Source organism: Pleurodeles waltl, chromosome 12, assembly GCF_031143425.1.
Source record: "Pleurodeles waltl isolate 20211129_DDA chromosome 12, aPleWal1.hap1.20221129, whole genome shotgun sequence".
NCBI lineage: Eukaryota > Metazoa > Chordata > Amphibia > Caudata > Salamandridae > Pleurodeles > Pleurodeles waltl.
The window spans coordinates 86,329,003-86,352,380 of record NC_090451.1 but is presented as its reverse complement, the minus strand read 5'-3'; the positions used below and the strand labels follow the sequence as shown (position 1 = coordinate 86,352,380).

Genomic DNA, 23,378 nt, shown 5'->3' with positions numbered 1-23,378 from the left:
TGGCTTTATAGATATGGTTGCAAGGTGTGCACCGCTATTGCATCACCAAAAGTGAGGAAACAGAAGCACAAGGGGCTACACAAATATGCCCTTCATTTTGCAAACCATTCATTGGTATTGCCGATCAAGCTGTCATGTGTATATGTGAAAAGACTGGTTGTATGCATGCGTACACATACATTAAACATGTGTACATCTAGGATCCAGTAGAAGTACCAAACTGACCATTTGTTTGGAGATTTTATCATCTTCCCAGCAGAACTTAGTTTTTTCTGAATAAAGAAACACACTTTCCTTTTCCGAGGTTCGAATCTGTGGTTTTGGCACTAAAGGCCTGATAATGACCTTGACGGATAGGATACTCCATCACAAACGTAACGGATATCTCATCCGCTGTATTGTCATGTTTGTGACGGAGTATCCCATCCGCCATGGTCGTAATCAGGCCCAAAATCTTTGCTGTCTGTTTTACCTGTTAGAACAGCTAGGCATTTACTGTTTGCTCCTCAAGAGTGTTTTCATCAACTAGGCTTTGTATCTACTTTGTCACTATCAGGTGATGTGAAAAAACTATTTCCAAAGAAACTGTCCCCTTGGTGCAGAAGAGACTGGAACCCGCTTCGATGGAGTCGGATGTGACTTATGCTGATTTGAAATTTAAGTCAAATGTGGGGGAAACAGCTAAGCTAAGATCAGGTAACGGGCACCTCAGGGAAATGCAGAGACTTAGAGATCTGCGGGACATTTCCTGATAAGTTACTGCATGTGAAAAAGCAAAAGGGGTGTAGAAATATCACATCATGTATGCAATGTGTAAAATTAAATGATGTTTGTGTTGGTCTTTGTAAATGTGTGATAGTGTTTGTTTCACAATATGTTCCATAGGTGTGTGTGTTTGTGTGTGTATTTCAACTTTTTTGTATTTCTAAAAACTCCCAAAGGAGTTTCTTGTAGAAAATCAAATAGTGACATCAAAACCCAGGGAGGTTTCTCCCAGGATGTGGGGAACATTTTTTTCTGTCATTCACCGCCAGGTTTTTCCTAGCAAGAACCAACAGGGGAAAAAAATCTCATTACACTGTCTACCTTAAATAGGGCAAACAGTGTAATGCCCCTCCTCTCATGGCCCTTACTCCGTTGTGCCATCTGAGGAAGTTTTCCACCAATGACCAATGGAGTCAGTGGGGTTCCATGGACATGAAACGTTGGGTCCACCCATCTGTGAATGAGGAGGACACAGACCAAAAGTTTGGCAGAAGGATTGTGATAAGGTACCCTCTCTGGCAAACTTTCAATCAGATGCATAATATTAACGCAATCTAGAAGTCTTATTATGCATTAGATTTGCCCTTCCATCTTTCATTAACGGAGAACACCCACAACTATAAATTCATTCACATTTCTCACAGCAGGCACAGACTCCCACCCTACTCTGCAGCCAGTCCTAACACTGCCTTCATGCTGCTGGTTAGGATTGGCCGAAGAGCCCTGGCTTGGCACTCTGTGTGTGGGTGAAATCAAAGTTGTGGCTAAAACAACATTTTCTATAACTTTTTTTAGTCTTTCACCTTTAGGTAACTGCATATTAAATAACACACAGCTTAAATGAAAAATAAATGCAAGGTAAGTTGATCAGAGGGAAATGCACTATCGCACATTATAAAACCTCTATTAGTTAATGTGCTGCAGAGGTCTGTGTCTTTAACCACAGAGCCACAGAACTGGTTAGTGCAGTGAAGGATAGTGACATATGTATGTTTAGTGCTACAAGGTCCCAGTCTGTGACATAAAGCACTGTGAATATGTAAGGCATTATTTTAAACTTGCATTATACAAAGTAGAAGATAGGCTGCTATAATATTTGCAAGAATGTTTAAGATAAAGTACTTCCAAAATATAGATTTTAGGAATACCCAGACTGTACGTAGTGCAATTTAGTTATAGCTGTTCTTTCAAAGCACACACTTCACAGCTCAGTTGGTATGTCCCTTGCTATGCCACTCAAAAAGAATAAATGTGTGTCATCAAGATGCTTAAAATGATTTCATCAATATCAGGTTCCAAGTACCCTTTACAACTACAGGTTAATGAGTTGTGCACATATACATTTCTTTCAGGCAAACTAGCACCCTGGCAAGGAGGCTTGTTTAGCTGTCTGCCCGTCCCCTCGGTTTCATGCACAGGAGACTCCCTGCCTTACACTTCAGCTGAAGCATGTAAACTCTCAGGACTCACCATCCCGGGACAGTTGCCTTTCCCTAAAAAGAAGGGGAACATTTTTTTAAATTTAAATGTATGGGCACATCGCGTCCTTCTGATCCTGCACACTTCGACCACCGGTCTCAAGTAAGATGCCTCATGCAGCTGCGCTGTATTTAGTGTGTCTAGAGAAGCAATGCTACATGCAGCTGCACTGTCTTGGTTGTATAGTAACACGCAGAGCAACTTTGCATTCCTGAGCACCTGGCTGTTTGGCACAGGGCTGTGTCAGCCAAACACCAAGCATTTTTATTATTTTATTTTAAAAAAGAAAGTCCTGAAACCAGATTTCCTTTTTAAAAATAAGAAAAACGAATGCTCCTCTTGCCATGAGAGTAATCTCCCATAGCGAGAGGAGCATCTGTGCAAAAAGGCTACATATCCGCCCATGCTGATTGGGTGGGGGGAAATGTAGCCATTTCTCTGACAGCATTTACCCCACATGCCGTTAGAGAGGTTTGACTATGGCCGGCATAGCCAAACCGAAAGTCTACCCACATGTAAATTGGACAAGTGAACTTTGTTGTTGCTTCTATGTATTCTCTGTCTCCATTAGGGCAGAGTATACATACCACGGTGTTTAAATTGAACCCCCAAGTATGTTTGCAACTCAATTAATATTAGTCCATTGTGTTGGGTCTTTCTTCATTGCACACAGAACAGGACTGCTTGCTGTCGGTGTAAGGTACTTGTTTTTTATGTACTACATGAGTAAGAATGACGCAGAGTTTGTGCCAGATCACTGAGTCCCGGCACAGTCTTTAAGTGCAACTGGCCGATTCGATGCCAATGTATATATTGGTTTGCATAATTAGAACAACTGAACCATAAAGCAAGAGGTGCTGTAACATTGTGCACACTAAAGTATACAAAAAGCGATGGATGGAATGCTTGAATAAATGTCAGCCAATGGTAATTACTCGGGCCGCATCCCAATCCGTCATTATTTTGCATACCATGGCCCCTCAGTTTGGACCAAGCCATATGCAGAACAGTCTTGACCCTGCTCCAATGGGAACGGTCAAGCCCAAACTCCAAAGTCAGGTCCTCCCTGAACTGGAACACAAGCAACCCAGCTCAGGTTTCGCTCAAGTTAAGGTTCATCAGCAAGGTATAGCTTGGTTCGGCTGACATGCATGGGATCCACAGATTAATTCAAGCATTCCAACTATCATGTTTTCTTTCCTTTTGTGTGCTGCGCTAAGTAGGATGGGCATTCCCAGACGTGGTTCCCAGGAGCAACACCAAGATGGCTTGTTCATACCAATTTTCTCATCATTGGCATTCACTAGATCCCAGGAGTTGATCCCTTATCCATGCATATTTGAGGAGCCTAACACTAGGGATATCACCCATATTATTAATCCATTTGAGACCTACTTAGAGGCATGATTCCCTACTACTGAATGATTGCTGGGCTTGAGGTAAACTATCTGGATACTATTGATACTGTTTGGATCCATTTTTATAGGCAGTTTTCAGACGGGGATGTGGAACCACTGGCTAAAGCTACAGAACAGATGTGGGTTGATTCTCTTTCAGATGCCATTTTTTAAGTTTGACCTCAGATGCAGCGTTTATGTAGGGCGATGGCTCTTACAGCAGGAAGCAATGGGTCTGGCATCAAGCAGGAGTATTCAGAACAATTTCACAGTTGGGTATGTGGTTTCTGCATCAGGCCATCATCAGCTTTCCTTGAAGTTGTAATCAGAGACAGCAAAAGGGCAGGGCCCGTCTGGAAATGTCTGACACCGTGAAAAGCAGAACCAACAGTCTTACCATCTAATTCACTTTCTTTGGTGCTAGGAAAAAAGCTGAGAAAAAATCCTCAAATCACAATTCTATGAATTAAGACTTTCATTTTTTTCTTAGCACAAATTCCAGTCAGTTGGGTTTTCCATAGCCACGAGGGACTACACTTGAGAGCACAATAAATCTGATGGGGATTTTAAGGAGATGAATCAACAGAGGGTTTTTGTATAAGGTGGCTATGAAAAAGCACAATATCTCCCACACTATCACAACCTGATCCCTGTATGTTCTCTCAGAATCTAGGAATTACAGGGAATATGGAACACTGCATCCACTAATCTCTCCTTTTTCCTTGAGTTTTCCGTTTTCCCCAGACATTTTAGCTACTGGTAGTTATACAATTGTTGAGGGTGTATTACCTGTTATTGTGGTGTTCATACAGGTCCCATAAATCTGATGGGTTCATGAACTCACATTATCAGCCCTATTAGGATTACAGAGGCACACAATGCCACTAGGAGAAACACTCCATTTTTTCAGGGAATGTGGAGATTTTTCCACTTGAGGAAATGTATATCAAGTGGAAAGAAATGAGTGGCAAATGTAGGTTTCAATTAACCGTAATGGTGACAATAGTCTATCATTTAGACAAATATGCAGGCATGGCTGTGGGGTAAATAACCATATACCCTGCAGTCAGGCCCAAAACATGTGGGCTTTGTAAGGTGGAATCCTTAGACAATCATAGTCATACACATACAGCTGCAGGGCATCTTCATTTGCGATTTGAGCCCACCTTGACCTGTTAAACATCAACCTGTTGTGTTTTCTAGCCTTACCAAAGACCTCAGATACACAGGAAAAGAAGACACAGCCATGGATATGCCTGGTGATTTCAACATTGGTGATCTGTTTTCTCCTGCTTGCTGCAGTGATTGTCCTTATAATAATGTGTAAGTAGGATGACTTATATTTGAATTCTTTCACAAGGTTTGGAAAAAACTAGCCTTCCCAAAATGTCCTCTGAAACAATTCTAGCGATGGGCAAATTTTATTTTTTGGCTCACCCAGATTGCCTTTTTGGTCACTCTGTCAATGCCTTCATTGTGACTTTATTCTCTAACAAATATGCACTATTTGTATGAGAAAGGGTTGAACTTTTAATGTAATTACAGTATGTTTATTTAAGGCTTTGTGTGGTAATGAAATGTTCCTTTTCCAAACTTCACAAATTCTTCCAAATACTATGATTAATATCCATGGGTTGCAAATTTCCCTCCAAGTGGATTTTCATCTCAAAAACCATAGTACTTTTGTGTCCCTTTGTAGTTGTTCTGATAAAAAGAGATCACCAAAGTACACCCAGTCACAAGGAAAAAGGTTATGAATAATTATGAATTTTCCTCACAAATAAACACACAACCACTTTCAGAATCATCTAGCACGCTCAAAGAATTATTGCCACTTTACCTTGGGAAATGACAGTAAGGACTGAATATACAAAACTTTGTCAGCTATGAGTAGCCCTGCTTTTAGGCTTGACTATTTTACTACTTTAATGGTGTTTTCAATCTGTGAGGTTAACATTCAAATCATTTAAATAAAAACGTGATTAAAATGTTGATTTCACATTAATAACAATGAAGGAGGAAAAGCCTACCGATTCTGACTGCAACACAAAGAAATGGCACCAAGATGCTTGGAAAAATATGAGCATGCCAGGGACATTTGTTTCAAAACCAAACTCCTACTTTGGGGGGTTGTTTTTCAAAAACAACTAAAAATGTTTTACCAGGGCAGTAAACATGGCACCCACACAACAAAGCTTCATTGTCCTTAAAGGAGATGCAGTGGCAGTAACTCCTCTAAAGGGCAAGAGATCTGAGCCAGAAGGGCACAGATCTCCAAATATGGTGGAATATTGGTCTCCTGGTCACTGGTACTAGGCTATTCTCATTTAGGTTTAAATCTACAATAAATGCTAAAACCCCAGTGAAATGGAAACAGACCTCATCAGTGTAAACATATAAACACCTGCACAACCACCAACTAAAATACCATTCAAAGAAAGGAAAGTGAGAAAGAATGTCTCATTTGTATTTCTATTTGAAGGGGCCAACACAATGTATCTTTGTTATACAAAGTGGCAGCAAGAGAGATTGGTGTACAATTATTCTGCTTGGGTTTTGTTATTTAGGGATGTCACTAAAATATTGTTTCTTCTTCCATTTGTTTCTTACAGTTTTGTGTCCTGGGATTAAAGGTTCATGGGTTAGACGTATGTTTTAGGTCTGATCCAATTATTTTTTACACTGTAGAGAATCTTGGAATATTAAACTCATACGTGATGTCTTGGCAGTGTTTAAGTCTGTCACTGATTGGTGAAATGGCTGGCCCTTAAGAATCTTGGCCAATGTGCACTATCACATTTACCAACAAACACAGCATGGGTAACAAGTTGGTATTGATAGCAGGTCTCCTGTGAAACACCAATGGCTTTAAACATTTAATACAATGTGTAGTGACTGGTACCTGTGGGAAAAGAGTGGTTTCTCCTTGCACACGGGACCGTGGTATAAACACAACACAAGACTGTCCACATACCAACAAAATTCACAGCTGCAAGATGGCCCATTGTTATGTAGAATACCTCCAACCCACCCTGGCTTTTTACCCATCTGCACTTTACTGCTGGGAGTTTTGAGCCCATAGTTACAATGTTAACAGGAAAATTTCAAGTCCCAGAATACAATGCAATGTTTGTTAAAAGGTCATTATGGACCTAAAGTGAGACAACTGCAATGGGGAAGCTTGGAGCTGTGAATGTCCACACACAGCACACAAAAGTAGCACCACCTTAAAGCACCCAAGGGAAGGACTGCATAAAAGCAGAGGTGAGCATGTTTAATGCATCACGTTTCGACTGCCTAAGATTACAGCACTGCAAATACATTTGGTGTAATTCAACATTTTAAAGGTTTCACAAGGTACTACGCTGCTGGCAGGGATGACCACCCCCACAATGTCATAATATTCAGTAAGGAGTAAGTGAATGGCCCTCAACTGTGTCCAGGGATTTGATTATTAAAACATTTGAATGTAGGACTTTTTAAACCATTAATAGACCTGTAAACCAGACAGAGCCCTGACAGAGAGATAATGAGATGCCTGGGAAAGTAATGAGATGTGAGTGTGATTGAAAGTGCTATAAACAGACCCCCGATGACTAAACAAATCTGGACACACTGCCAATGGAAAGACACTGCGTATTGTACATTATTTCTCCTTAAAATTAAATATGTGCTATATTACAATCGCTGCAAAAAAAAAAATTTAATTTATATTGTTGACACTGGAAAATCATATCTTTTGACTATTTTGGGGATTAGGCAGCTGAATAAACACTGATATGCACACATTTAAAATGTTTTTAAAATACACAAAAAAACACCACTGAAACCACAAAAATAAACACTGAAAATAGGAAAGCAGTGGCAGAGTGCAGCCAACTTCACTTAAAATAGGGGTCTATTCGTCACATAATAATGGCAGAATAAATAGAATTTGTTTCAAGGAACTCACACTCAATCCTCCATTTTTTCTAGATTCAGTAATGACTGCCAGACTACAGCAAACTGAGCAGAAGATGGCACAACTACAGATCAATCACAGCCGGGCACTGATGTACATCAGGTGCACAGGAAACCCTTCTGACAGTGATTGTGAACGTAAGTGTTCTGTAATGGACCTTTATCAGTACTGTGCCATAACTGGTCTGGGAGCTAGAAGCATGTTGGAAAGGATTACAATTCCATAATCATACTTTGCTGAGGGAGAGATCAAACCAAGCTATCCCCATCCCACCCAAGAGGGTCTGCGGTGCAATCATCCACAAAGAGACCTTGGACCACTTGATTACTTTCAGAGCAGTTTTCAAAATATATTGCTTAGAAATTTGTAAACTTTGAAGAAGAATTTATGAAATGTTCTAAGGTTAGGACATACTACCTCAGGGCATTGTTCTACACAACCGCAAATTGTGAACATCTCTAAAATAAAATTATGAAACGCTCCCCTCAGGGCTGCAATTAATCTTGCAAGGGTTGAGGATCCCTCTGGGTTTCCCAAGATATCCATGATGTGGGATAACTGACAACCTTAACACCACAAAACAGTTTGAGCAGAAAGCAGAGGGTGGTTGATTTACAATAAACCAAATTTGATTAGTCAAGAGACAATCTTCAGACCTTTGTAGTCAGAAGGACTGGGTCAATTGTGCAAGATGGTTAATAAGACACTGACACAATTTGTAAGGGCAGGTAGCAGTTCATCCTCTGCTGCCAATGTGTGGAGGCTAGTAGTATGACAATCACAGCATATAACATCCTCAAGTGTGAGATAATATGAATATGGTCACATGATGAGATAATAAGATGTGCAAATAAATCAGTATGAAACTCAATAGGTCATGTTTGTAAGCATGTTAGGAATCCCATATGGACCCTGTTTGCAAAGATTCGGGGTAACTGACGCTGGAATATCCCATTCAGGCTAATATCCCTGCTCCAAATTCCAATGATTACAAGTGTTTCCCCAAATGGGGAATAACCACATTGAAACTGGAAATACTGTTTGCATTTCCACGTAGCTTGTCCTTATTTCAGGAAGAGAACTGTTGACATTTTTCCGTCTGCACAGAGAAGGCGTAAAATGTCTAGAGGAGGGCTCATGCATGCAGAGCTGGTGGTGTGGTGAGAGAAGTTGCATGTGGGAGGGTTGAAGTAGACCAAGGAAACACTATCTGCACCCCTGTGGTGCTGCATGGGTTCTCAGGCATTCCCTGTCTTTATCACTGAAAAGTTTCATCAAGTGTGGATCTGCACCTGGTGTACCTGGCCGGTGTCTCTGGACCTGAAATGACTGGGCAGAGAGACACATGTGTGGTCATAATGGCCGGAGATAGTAAGCCACACTGGTTACGCTCCATTTGGGATACTGCAACTCATAATCAGGGCCAAAGTATCAGCAATCAAATGGCTGAGGTTGCCAGCCACAAATATTGATATCAGAATAGCGCACAACTAGGGCCAGCTTTAGGGTGGTGCGACTGCACCGGGTGCTGACCTGGATGGGGCGCTGACCTCAGAGGGGGCGCTGTGTTTAGCAGTAACTTACAAAACGTAGGATTTAAAAGCACCTGCTGATAGAGTCCTTGTGCGTCCAGCCTTCAGGAAGCACTTAAAATCCCAAAATATCTCTGATTAATGTTCTTGCTAGAGAGGGATCAGAGTTTTGTCCAGTGGAAGTTTTAAAGTAGGACAGATAGTTAATTTGCCTACTGCAAAGAGCAGAACTTTAGAAAACCATGACGACAGTCGCAAGGTTTCTGCAGTGTACATGGACAGAAACCCAAGATCTAGGGAGGCAAGACAGTAAATACAGAAAAACCAAAAGAAAATGATGGAATGAGCAGGAAGTTATAAGGAGGTGGTGGAGTGAGAATTGAGAAAATGAATAAATGTGGAAAGGTGTGGTAAGTGGAGATTGAATTGGAGGAGCTTTAAAGGCAATTAAGGAATAAGAAATCAGCAGGTGAATGATGATTTCCTGAATTAATATTATATGCTTTATTTAACAATGCCTCATGCTTTCTTTGACAGAATATTTTACCAAGAGTTGCCCCAAGGATTGGTTGCTGAATAACATCCAATGTTATTATTTTCCTGTTGAGAAATTGAGCATGGAAGAAAGTAGGGAGAACTGCAGATTGAATGAGTCATATTTGGTGACCATCTTAGATGGACAGGAACAGGTGAGTGTTAGCACTTTAAATGGTCTCCGTGTCATGCCCCACACATTTAATCAATCTGGTATTTCCATTTGCCACTGAAAGATGGGCAGAGTTGGGTCAGAGTCACCCAATACAATCACCATTTCACAAGGGTTCCATGTCAATGAGGTACAGATAGCAAAATCATCTCTGAGACCTTCCCAGATGAACAGTCGGTGCCACTCTTGATTCTCCACTCTCAGAAAAAAACATGTTCTCTTGGTGCCACCACTACCAGAAAGTGCTGCCCAGTAAATGTTATTCCACTTGGCTCACATATCACAATTCCTTTGAAACAATAGCAATGCCTTCTATATGGCAGTCTTGTACACTACAGTAATTTAGAGGAATGGTTGTCAATTAATCTGTATCAATAGTCCAGTTCCTGGATTTAGAAGATATTACTGGCTGGTGTCAACAACCTAATGGAAGTGCATTGTATAATTGGGAACACCCCTGCAATTCAAGTTAGAGGAATGCCACAATGAAGCAGATGTTTCATCCTGTACTTTAATTGATGCCCTAAGCTGGCCATCACTAGCTGGCATCCCAAAAACTTCCTAAAGTGAGACATGCCTGAGATGGAAACCCACAACTTCTCTGTGCTTACTTAAGTAAGGGCCAGATGTAGGAAAGGTTTTGCACGTCGCAAACAGCGAATTTCGCTGTTTGCGAAGTGCAAAACCCACATCGCGATGCCCAATTCCCGTTTTGCGAGTTGGTAACCTAGTTACCAACTCGCAAAATGGGACTGCGAGTCGCAATTAGGAAGGGGTGTTCCCCTTCCTAATTGCGAGTCGCAGCGCGATGCTGCATTGCTTTGTGACCGCGAACGCAGTCGCAAAGCAATCACAGTTACCACAAGTGACACACTGGTGGTAACCCATTCGCAAAAGGGAAGGGGTCCCCATCGGACCCCTTCCCCTTTGTGAATGGCATGGGAAAAAAAAATTCCGAGCAGGCAGTGGTCCTACGGACCACTGCCTGCTCTGAAAAAATGAAACAAAAACGTTTCATTTTTTCATTTTGTAATGTATCTCGTTTTCCTTTAAGGAAAACGGGCTGCATTACAAAAAAAAACTGCTTTATTTAAAAGCAGTCACGGACATGGTGGTCTGCTGTCTCCAGCAGGCCACCATCCCTGTGAGTGCTGCGAGTCGCAAGGGGGTCGCAAATTGCGACCCACCTCATTAATATTAATGAGGTGGGCCTTTGTGACCCCCTTGCGAGTCGCAGATGGTGTCAGGGACACCATCCTGCATCCTGAATTGCGAGTCTCTCTGACTCGCAATTTGCGAGTCGCAATTCAGGAATTTCCTACATCTGGCTCTAAATCCTTAAAAGTGAATCCTGTTTGATTTTTATTCACCATTTTAATTGCATTAGTTTAGTGTGAATCTGAGTATGGGAGGACAAGCCACAAGAATTTGTCAGCCGCAGTACGTGTGAGTGTGACATCATTGGAGCCTCGCTGGGATAGGTTGGTTAGTGAGAAGGGTCGCGCACGAATTGGCAGCCGTCTGTGAAGGGCAATTGGTTGAGAAGGTGTCTGAATAGAATTCTGGGATTAAAAGTCACTTCCTGATTTGATTTTGAGGAACACAAAAGTCGAAAGGATGACATTTTTCAAAGCTTTAAAGAGTGCTTTAAGGGGAGAAGTGTACATTACCATAAGTATAGGGGATGTGGCACTGCCAGAAGGTACATTAATCGAAGAAAAGGGCGTAGCACCATGTCTTTGGTTGAAGCAGTGGTGCAAAGTGACAGAGAAGGATGGGAGTTTAGCGTTTGCTTCCCACAGAACATTTAATTTGAGGAGCTTAGAGAATCTGAGGAGGGTACTGTATGATCTAACACCCCCTCCGAGAACCAGCACAGTTCGAGGTATTGGCAATCTGGAAATTAGTAGGCAGATAGCAACAGAAATTTGAGAGGAGGATGAGAAAGGCAGAAAAGACACTAGCGGAGGATAGATGGGACATTGGTCAGAAATCGTGGAGAACAGAGACTTTACAGAGAATTAAGATGTTTCCAGCGATTACACAGGACAATGAGTGAGAAGGAAGGAAAGCTACTAAGTAATCAAATAGGAGCCCTTCCGAAAGTAGAGAGCGGCAAACTGGGGAGACTAGGAAATCATTTACATATGAGGGAGAATCAGACGATTATGGGTTTATCTTGCAATTATTGAGAAATCGTCCCCCACCATATGCAGCACACAAGAGTGGTATGAGCACCAGTGCAGATCCTTCGGCTCCGACCCAGGTTAACGCAACAATGAGTACAGTACAGGTTAATCCGAACATGACACACAACCCAATGCAGAGTAGTTTTAACGCACCTATTACCGACTCAAAACCAGGTGCCACACTCATGTGTCCCGAGAATTTACCCTTATGTACCTGTAGTGGAAACTGCCACGAATCTGATAGTGTTAACAGGACAGTGTTTCCCGAAACTGACATTGGTTCCGACAGAGCCGACTCCACTTTTACTGCCTCAAGTGCAGCCACAAGTGATGGCAAGATACACTCCGATAACAGGGACACCGATAGATATGTCTGTAGTAATGAGCCAGAATATGGGAACCACACAACCACACTACTTGAATAGCAGTCCCAACCCCGATGCTGTATCTGTACCTGTTACTATTGACCTAATTGTACCTTTGTTCGCACAAGGGAAAAACAGTGGAGATGAACAGGGAGTCCTGAGCCAGAGTTCAATGAAGAGAGGACTTAATGAGAATATCCGAGCAGTCTCTCCTGTGGGACATACCTTTGACAGATCGAGATCATTGTTAGACCTTAGGCCATTCGGAGTTTCTCCGGATACTATCATAGGGTCGAATGTTAGTCAGAGCCTGAAATTACTGACACCGCAGTCCCCGAATACAGTACGACACGTGCGCATGCACAGGCCAATAACATTTCGCTGCAAGGTTAGACTGCCCAGCAATTGACTGAATGGTTAGATAAGCTGAATACCACTCAGAGTACCCCTATGGGAGAAAAGAACTTGAACTATATGAGACTAGGAATGGAAGGGGTGAGCTCATTGAAGGAACTATGGGTATGAACAGATTAGATTCCTACACAGAAGCAGAGTTGAAATATCTGTGCCCCAAGATTACAAGGGAAGTGAGCAATGTGCACCAAAAACTAGCAGACCTGGCAGAGAAGTACGGCATAGAAATAGAGAAAATGAAGCTTTTGAAAAGGAGTTACGAGTTAGATTTTGACACAAAAGACTTCAAACACATGAGATCTGCAGGGATGAAGGCATACCTTAGGGAGTTACTCCAAAGTGTCCAGACATGGGGAGCCTTAGAAAAATGGGAAGGCAGATGGGCAAAGAAAAGAGATAAAAGAAAAAAGGGATTGTGCAGAGCTGACTGCAAATGTGCAGCAGGACAAGGATCCAGTGAAAATACTATTGATGAGAGAGATTTCAGGAGGGAATTTTGTTCATGTCCCTTGGAGCAGAAGTGACATTCTGTCCTTTACAAATTATTATCCCAGGTTGACAGATAAGCCAGTAGAATGGTATCAGCAGACAGACAGGTTTGTGAAGCTTGCAAAATGCCTGTGGGAGGACTTGAACACTTTTAGAGATAGTAGTTCCAGCTGATTAGTGGATGGAGTGTAAGAGAAGTATAGGTTGGCTGACAAAAGAACCAGAGAGAGATCATGTTACGGGTGCGCCGTCTCCTGAAGTATTGAAATATTACTATAAAGTGATTGCATTCCTGAAAACGAGAATTTCGTCCAAAAACATTGACTTGCAGAGAATAGACAGGACAGCTCAGGAAGCCTAACCAAAGTAATAACACAGTTCACCAATTGCCGTTACACAGTGAGAATGGAATAAAAGATGATTGGGTGAGCGAGAGTTCGGATGAAGAGGAACGTGTGCTTGCAGCTTCTCTAGAGGTAGATCAGAAAGGCCCATATTTGAAAGAAAAGGTAATGGGTCACAAAGTTTCATTTCTGGTTGACACAGGAGCTACATGCACTACAGAGAACTGAAGAAGTTCCAAATTTGCCCCTTTCAGGAAAGACAGTCCAGATTGTAGGAGTAGCAAATCAGTATTTGACCAACCCGATTACGAACGAGTTCAGGTTAAAATTGGCAACTTTAAAGGATTGCACAAATTCGTAGTGTGTGATTCGAGTCCGGTATCCCTACTGGGAAGAGACTTGCTCTGTAAAACCAGGTTCTGGATTACTTGCTCAAATGATAGAATCGAGATACAGTTGAATAGTGATGGTGAAGATGATCCAGAGACAGAGACAGAGTGTGAAACAATAAATGAGGAGTACCCACTGATTAATTTATTTCCAGTGTTCACAGTGAAAGAGCTTCCTCCTGATTTACCGTGAACGGTTAAAGAGAAAATGTGGGATCTGACAGGGAAATGAATAGGTCTTATAAAGGGAGTTGATCCAGTTAAGGTTCCTGTAAAACCAAATGCAATGTTTCCTCAGATTCCTCAGTACCACATGCCACAGGATAGCCTTATAAAGGTTTCCCAGATAATTGCGGAATTTGTAAACCAAGGGGATTTCAAAGAGGTATTGAGCAACCAATGTAATTCATTGATATTGTGATTGAAAAAGCCCCGTGGGAATGTTCGAATTGTCCAGGATTTGAGAAAAGTAAATGACATTGTGATCAAATGTTGCCTGTGATAATGTTTCTGATTCCATGTGATGCTGAATGGTTCACTATCATAATCTTGTCACAAGCCTTCTTTTCTGAGCTTCTTCATGAGAACAATTTATCTTTTGTTTCAAATTGTTGGACAGAGTTTACTGTTGGGGGTCGAATTTTTCGGAGTCACCTTCCATACTCAATCAAATCTTGGAAAAGAATTTGGAGTAGTTGGAATTTCCTTTCCAATCGACATTGGTACAGTACATTGACGATTTATTGATTGCGTCCAGAATAAGGAATGAGTGCAGGTATGACACGATTGCCTTGCTGAACCATTTGGGAAAGAATGGTCATAAAATGTCTCCACTTAAATTACAATGCTGTCAGAAAGAAGTGAAATACTTGGGTCACCAGATTGAGAAGGGATCAAGAAAAATATCCAGAGAAAGGGTCACAGCAATAATATAGATGAGTCCCCCAGCCACACACAGAGATGTCAGGATGTTTCTAGGGATGGCAGACTACTGTCGCCAATGGATTCCCAATTTTTCAGTCATTTCAAAGGCCCTTGCAGAAGCTGACCCATAAGGAGGTTACCGATCCCATAGTGTTAGACCAGGCTTGCATAAAAGCGTTTTCTGATTTGAGAGAGAGTTTGTGCAGAGCTCCGGCTTTGGGTAGACTGATTACACAAAGCCCTTCACATTGTTTTGTCATGAGCATGATGCATGTTTTTTGTCTGTCTTGATGCTAGTTCATGGAGGTGTAAACCACCTAGTAGCATATTTTTCAGCTACTCTGGACCCAGTTGCAGCAGCTTTACCAGGCTGTCTGCATGCTGTTGCAGTGGTTGGACAGAGCCTCACACAGTGTGAAGGTATTGTGGTCAGACACTCTTTAACTATTATGGTCCCTCACTCTATTGAGATCCTACTCACGAAAACCCAATATCTGACAGGTGCATGGTTGACCAGATGTGAGACAAGTATTGTAAGGTCACCAAATGTGTCATTGAAAAGATGTTCAGTGCTTTACCCGGCAACCTTACTTCCAAATTAATATGTTGAAATTTAAAAGTTGGAACACATTGAGCTTGATTGTCTTGAAGTAACTGATTTGGGCACAAACCGAGATCTGTCATTGGAGACACCCGATTCTAAGAAAATGACCAAATTATCTTCGTTGATGGTTCTTGTTTAAGGGATAATACAGGAGTAATGAGAGCAGGAAATGCTGTGTGAACAATTACTGGTATCCGGAAGTGTCTTGGCTATGAGGAGTATATTCTGCAACTGGTAGCCCTTACTAGAGCATTTAATGTTTCTGCTCAGCTTAAAGTTACCATCTATATGGATAGCCAGTATGGATTTGGAATAGTCCAAGATTGTGGTCACAGAGAGGTTTCATGACCTCTTCTGGTTCGCCAGTGAGAAATGGTGAGAGAATTAAAGAATAGTTGCATTCTATCCAAATGCTTGAAAAAATTGCTGTGGTGAAATGCAGTGCACATCTGAAGTCACAAGACTTTGTGTCAATTGGGAATATATATGCGGATCAAGTCGCAAGGTTTTGCGCATTGAACAGTATATCTTTCAAAGATAAGTGGGAACTGCTACCTGAATAAGATGAAACGCGTCCAAGTTTTGCATTGAAAGTAATAGTTAGATTGGAAGAATTGAAAACATTGCAGAATAATGTTGACAGGGAGGAAAAACGTTCATGGAGCAAAATTAAATGTGTACAGCGACAGGATGAATTGTGGGTTTAAGAAGAGGATCAATTGGTATTGCCAAACAGTCTGTTGTCTCAAATGGCTAGGTATTATCATGGTCAAGCTCATGTTGGGAGGGATGCCATGATTCGTCAGTTCAATCATAATTGGTTCAATCCAAAGTTTAGACAAGTTGCTGAATCAGTTTGCACTTGTTGCACGCGGGAAAAGAGACAGTAGTTAATTTGAGCCACATTGGAAAAGCAGGAGGTCCATTCAGCAGAATGCAAATGGATTTTTTTGAGATGCCTGTGTGTGGAGGTTTGAAATACGTCTTGGTGATTGTCTGCGTCTTTAGTCATTGGTATGAAGCGTACCCTACAAGAAGACATGACAGCCTCACAGTAGCAAAACTATAGCTTAGGGAACTGATACCACGTTTTGGGTTTCCGATCTCTTTAGAATCAGATGGGGAAAGTCACTTCAACAATGAAGTAATTAAACTACTGTGTGCAGCATTGAACTTTGAGCAGAAGCTGTATTGTAGTTACCACCCTGAAGCATCAGGACTAGAGGAACAGATGAATGGTGCCTTGAAACCCAGAATGGCAAAGATGTATGTGTCCACAAATCTGAAATGGCCTGATGCACTGCAGTTAGTACTGATGGCAATGAGAAACACACCTAACAGGAACACAGGATTGTCTCTGCACAAACTCCTCATGGGCAGAGCACTGAGGTTGCCAACAGTGTCTGCAAATGCCCTTGTGAGCATAACAGATGATATGGTGTTGGACTACTGCAAAGGTCTGGCTGATATGGTTTGCTCTTTCTCTCAGCAGGTGGAAGCCACCACCCTTCCACCGATCCATGACCCAGGGCACAACCTGAGAGCCAGTGAGTGGATTGTGGTCCAGAAACACGTGTGGAAGATGTGTTTGGAGCCTCACTGGAAAGGCCCATTCCAGATAGTTTTGATTACTACCACAGCTGTGAAGTGTGCTGGAGTGCCGAACTGGATCCACGTCAGCCACACAAAAAAAGTGGCAGGTCCTTTAGATGATGAAGAGGAGTTGTTGAGAGTACCAACAATGACCAGACAAGCCTCATAGCCGGAAAAAGAAGAAAGAGGAACTAAGGCCGTATCTGAGCCCGTTGAGGGCGGTTCAGTCACTCCTGTGAAAGATGAAGGAGAAGACCTTCAGGAGGGTGACAGTGATCCTATCTCAATTGATGCAACAGGAGAGCCTAGTCAGAGGAGAGCTTTCCCAGAAATAGACAAATTTGAGAGACAGATAGAACAAACGCCCGAGGGGGAAGGAGTTGAGGCCGATCAAAGCCAATGTGATCTGACTTCTCTTGAACAAGTTGCAGGTCCGTTGAGAGAAAATCCTTCAGAATAAGACGAAGTTTCAAGTTCAACATTGAAAAGAGCATTGACTAAGGGTCCACTGAAAGGAGATAAGTGGGCGCAATCACAAGCAACGAGAAAAGAAGTAGTTGTTGAACCAACAATAGATGAAGAAGTAGATACGACAAGGAGAGAAGATCTGAGTGAAGGAGAGTTGCAGGGTGATCGAAAGTTTAAAAGAAATAGAATAGCGAGGCGAAGGTACGCAGGTCCTGAATGGGCGTATGCAACTACAAGTCAATTGCAGAAATACTTTTTGTCTATTTGTTTTGATCGAGACATTCGAGGTCAATATATTGGCACCTGAAAGAAGCTGATGAACTGAACTGTTGAGACAAATTGAGAAAATACAATGAGAAAGAAACTGTTGAAAGTAACCAGAAAAGACTTTTGATAACCTAATTTGACTTTTGAAAACCTGATTTGGCACAACTGCTAAACCGATTTTTGACAAAGGATCCTGGAAGTGAGACTGAAAGCTGTAAATGACTGCTGAAAGAAGATTTTTGTTTTTGATTTTAGCAGCATAATTCTAAATTGTTCTCTTCTACTTTCTGATTCTTTACAGATCATGAGTAACATTAGCCAGCAGGGTAGGAAAAACAGGTGCTGTAAATACATGAGTGTTGGTTTGGCAATTGTTTGTGTGATATTATGTGGGATATTGATTTTGGTCATGACTGTTCTTGATAAGAGTTAAGACAACCATAATTCAGCTTTAGACACAACTACTGCATTAACAGTAATAGAGAAGTTTAGGTTAGACGAGAAGTATCTGCATGTAAACAATGCCCAAGGGTAACTTTCTTCTAATGTCTTCTATCGCTTATTGAGTGAGTATGTTGAGATGATGAATGCGACGTATTGTTTTGTGTGTACGCAGATTCCTTCATTAGTCGAAGAAGGAGTTACCTATCATAATTTGCCTCTTACCTATGGGATAAGTTGTAGCCTGTTACTAACAAGATTCTATAACCAGGAGAACATTCAGTATTCTTACTCTAACCATGACGTTGTGTTTTCTTTTGACTCCATAATTAGGTACCTGAGTAGAGTAGCTAAGGATAATGACATAGCATTAGTTAGGGATTTCTTTGAGCCTACATTAACTTTTGGGACAGCTTACGCTCAAAGGAATTACCTGACATGCTTGCTCACACCTTTAGAAAAGTGCTTCTTAGATCACACAGATGACAGTAAAAAGGCATTAAAGGAGAAATTAGAAAAGGGCTTAGAGAAAAGGACTTACAAGAATGATTATGCTTATAGTGCAATAAAGACACAAGGAAATTAGCTTTAGATGCGAAACACGTAGGGAAGCTTTGTGTATATAGGCCTAGATCTCGCACTGACACTTTATTTGTGGGAACAAGTGAATGTAGACATGTGTTTTTGTTTCACAGTAAATGGACATTTATGTTGATTGGACAGGATCCAGCGATTCCTGGAATATGTTACATCTGTGGGCCTAATGCTTATTACTGTCTTCTATGAGGATGGTATGGCACATGTTATTTGGGGATAGTTTTCCCGAAGATTTTTCAACTGGACGTCTTAAAGAAATTATCAAAAGTGAATGAGTTAGATCACATTAGAGAAAGGAGAGAGTCTCCTTCTGGTATGGTGGGAGATATATTTGGAGCAATGATTCCTTCAGTAGGAATTGTTCTGAATTCGATAAAGATTTAAAATCTGTCTACTATTATGGATAACATGCTGACAAATTTTTCAGAAGCCATACTCCTGATAGATACTGAATTGTGCGTGGAAAGAGCTATGACTCTTCAGAACCACCTTGCGTTAGACATTCTTTTGGCAAAGGATAGCAGAGTTTGCAAAATGCTTAATTCGAAGCATTGCTGTTCGTTCACTCCTGACAATAGTAAAGAAATTAGAAGCTTACTTACTAATCTGACTAATGAGAGTGCTGATTTGAAGGAGGTGAAAGAACCAGGTATTTGGGAGGGAGTTGGCAAATTATCTGCTTAAAAAATATGAAGGGATAGAGATGACAGAATTTTAGCTGATGCAAAATTTTGTGTTGGAAGGTTTATTGTGATAGCACATTTAGTCATCAGAGGAGGGATTGTTAACGCTGAGTTTAATAATGAATATTCATGTATTTTGAGTGTTGAATTTATGTAGAAAATGTAATAACGTAGAGAAAAAATAATGTACGCATTTGAAGGTGCGCCCACCTGAGTGGCCGTCAGTATTCACAAGTGTACTTATTAATGGCTTATTAATATGAAATGGTGAGCTTATGTTTGATTAATGTAGTAATATGTCATATTGAGGGTTATGTATTATGTATTAGCTTTATTAATTTTAGGCCTTAACTTAGCAAAGGTCGTGGCCTAGTTGCACGGCCTCATGTCAAGCTGCATTTCTTGGGTGTTTTTATAAAATATCTGCTTAGAGAATTAAATTATGATTTTCCACTGTACTGTCCATGTGCTCGTAGCTGAAAGTCTTTCTCATGAGAACTGCTTGCTAGGAGATGATGTACCTGCCAGTCCAACAATGTTTAATGTAATGTGTGTAAGACTGACTTTCCCAGGAAAAGACAATGTGGACTCTGACTGGAGAATAAGCTGCAACAATATTGTTAGCTAAATTAAGCGCAGTGACGAGAACTGAAGAGATGCGAACCAATTGTCAACATGTGAACCATGTACTAGTAAAATTATAGATTTGAAGTTTTAGATTTATTGGATAAAGTGTGAACATGCAATCTCCTGACCAATTAGGAAGTTGGAAATAGTTTTAGGAAATCTAACTTAGCCAGACTGCACTGAGAAGAAGACACCATTTGCCCATTTTCTATTTTGCCATTAAGACTGCCATTATTTCTTGATCGTCTCTAGAAGAGACGTGCTTAACTTTACTGCTTAAAGAGACTTTGCTGTTTCTGAACTCTGATGCTGAATCTTGATGCACTGCTGAACCGACTGATGTCCTTATGTCCAAGACTATCTTAGCCTGCCGATCCAACTGAGGAGAGGTATACTATCACTGATGTTGTTTGCTATGTCTATTTGCTTTTGTTTCTAGGTACCAACCACTATTTTGATAGAGCCATAGTTAGATGTTTTCCAAATTTGTGTTGACTAAATTGTTTTGCATGAAGCCCAAACATGTCATTCGAATCTGATGTTAGTTAGGGTTCTCACTGATGGAGTTCGCTACATGAAATAACAGCTGATGTCTTTTCCTTCCTGAATTCTATATATATGTTATTTCATTTGCACAGTTATTCTTGCTGTTAATTTGCACTGTAACTTTAGAATGTGTAGTAGCTCAAGCTTTGATTAGATTGCGATTCTTTTGCCGCTTTAGATGCCAGTATTGTTCCTGTATTTTTATTGATTCATTTTGTACGTTAGCATTGTTAATATAGGGAAATAAACATTCCAACTTTTACCAAAAGGTGTGGTTATTCATGACTGCAAGGTCATGGTGTGTGAACATTTTTGACTCCTATTGATTATTAATGTCATTGGCTATTGATCTACGCATGTACGGGATATATGGTGGGAAAACCTCAAAGCGAGTCAAAAGGTTCATCAACCTATTTGTGTCTCCTTGTAAGTTTACTTATTAAGGTCCGACGCGCTAACACAGGGCATCCAGCAAGAGGCTTCAACTGGTAGTCCATAATATACAAACCACCATTCTTAAATCTCATCTGGTAGGACTGAGAAACAAGATGGTCATAGCTCAACCAGATGCTTATGTCTGCCAGCACCATGCAATAGGTTAGCTGCTTCCTAAACTACAATGTGGTCCTAATTCAATCGTTGAGGGATGTCGCTAGATCTGTACAAAGCTGGTCCCTTCACCCAAATCTAAAGAGGCCCCTTAGTAACATACACCCACTCATGAAGGGGCTTAACCTAAAGCTTTGGTTCAAGACTCCCTGACCATGGTGATGGCTTGGTTGCAAAGCCTCTCTTTTGCCTGAGACAGAAGTCTCATCTTGTTCTAGAAGCAATTTAGCAGTTCAGATATCTTTCTCACTGCACGCAGAACTGGAAGCATGCAACCCCATCCATCACAGTTTACTTGAGTTACCTGCAATTTTCTCCTTCAGATCCACGCTGCACTTAATGCCCCTGAGTCCCAAGGTTATTTGTGCCTGTTTGCTTAACTCACAAATTAAAATAACAATTTTTTTAGTACAAAACCATTTGCATCTTTCTGTAAAGTTATTTTTTTACTTGTAAATGGATTTACTCACACTGAGGTCTCTTTCTGTGTAATTCTACTCATTTGGGGCTGGGGTGGGTTCTTCACAAAAGGAATGCCATTTTCTGACCCCTTGCCTTCCTGTAATAGTCAGCATTTAATACTTCAAAGCAACTGTAAATGCCTTTCCACAGTGGAAGTGGAAGATAATGCCCTTCTGCCACCAAACTGTAGGAGAAAGTGTTTGTCCATGGAAAAATGTAGGGAAAAAATAAAAAGTTATCAAGTGTGTTTGTCCTTGTGGTAACTGTTTTTCATTCAAAAATGTGTGAATGTATTTTCTCACATGCAATAAAAGGAATTCACAAACAGTTTACACTGTGATTGTTGCAGATTTCGAATCATACTTCTGTAAAGTTGTGAGAGTTCTATAAATGCAGATGAGTGCAGATTTACTACTTTCTTTGTAAATTGGCCCCACTGGCTTTACATTCCATAGAGTATCTGGCTTCATTATATGTGCCCTTCTGTCATAGATACCTTCTTAGATCACCTGTGGCTGGGTATCTCACCGAACAGAGTCAAAAATGTCCCAAGGTTTGCACAAAGCAATGTAGCGTGCATGCCTCCACTATTACTTTCCTCTAATTATGATGTGCACGATGTCACAGCCCTTTATATTATTTATACACCTTCAGTCTAGGTGGAACAACTAATATGAACAATGACACTCAACACCCTGATTATGTCACCTTCATATGGCCTCCATTCTACCATGTGGTGATGACAACATCAGGATCTTAGTGCTGAATCTCATCACAAATTTACCACCTAACTACTAGTGTGGAATAGGGCCAACAGAACAAATACCATTCATGTATGTGACTGAGCAATGTGCGAACCCTAAAATGTAAGCCAGTTGGATGAGCACTGAAACAGGTCCAGGAATTTGACACAAGGATCATTGAGTGTGAGGCTCAGTTCCACTGCTATGAAAGATGGATGAATCATTGCTGAGCTGGAAGTCATCCAAACTAACTTTGAGCCCTTGATTACTAGGACCCTGCATTCAATGCATTTCAGCAGTTTCATAATAAAACTAGATGATTCTTAGCTGGACATTTAGGAAACCTTGTGAATGGTCTTCCACTGAATACCTTTGCCTGCTAGGGAAGATAAAAGTGTGAGGAATTCCATAGATTAACTTTACCTGGAGGTCAAAAGCTCTCTAATCGCATTGGGTTGCAAGAGCAGTAATTTAACATGGGTAATATGTATCCTGACTAAGTTAATCGCATTGGGTTGCAAGAGCAGTAATTTAACATGGGTAATATGTATTCTGACCAAGCGTAACCTTAGCGTTAATGTCTAAAAAGCAAAATTACTAGCGGAAGCAGCCACTGCTGTTCAGCGCATCTTTGATGTTGTTGAAGGTGTGCAACCATCCAAGCCCCATTAGGTCTCTGGCTTGAAGGCACACATCAGACATCTTTGGCTTCTTTATCAACTACCCTGGGGCAGGCAACTGTAGATGCTGCTGCTGCTACACGTCGGCAAGAGTTATAGTTACA

The 23,378-nt window shown here is 41.1% G+C and overlaps 1 protein-coding gene across 1 annotated transcript in view; it reads left to right on the top strand.

Moving 5' to 3' along the window:
- LOC138268164 (asialoglycoprotein receptor 2-like) overlaps nucleotides 1–23,378 on the top strand; it is a 57,115-nt gene that overhangs the window by 10,620 nt on the left and 23,117 nt on the right. The window contains exons 2-5 of the mRNA XM_069217585.1: nucleotides 557–696; nucleotides 4,845–4,964; nucleotides 7,617–7,739; nucleotides 9,672–9,823. Coding sequence (XP_069073686.1) covers nucleotides 624–696; nucleotides 4,845–4,964; nucleotides 7,617–7,739; nucleotides 9,672–9,823 — 468 coding nt within the window. The 5' untranslated portion in view covers nucleotides 557–623. The remainder of the gene's footprint in view (nucleotides 1–556; nucleotides 697–4,844; nucleotides 4,965–7,616; nucleotides 7,740–9,671; nucleotides 9,824–23,378) is intronic.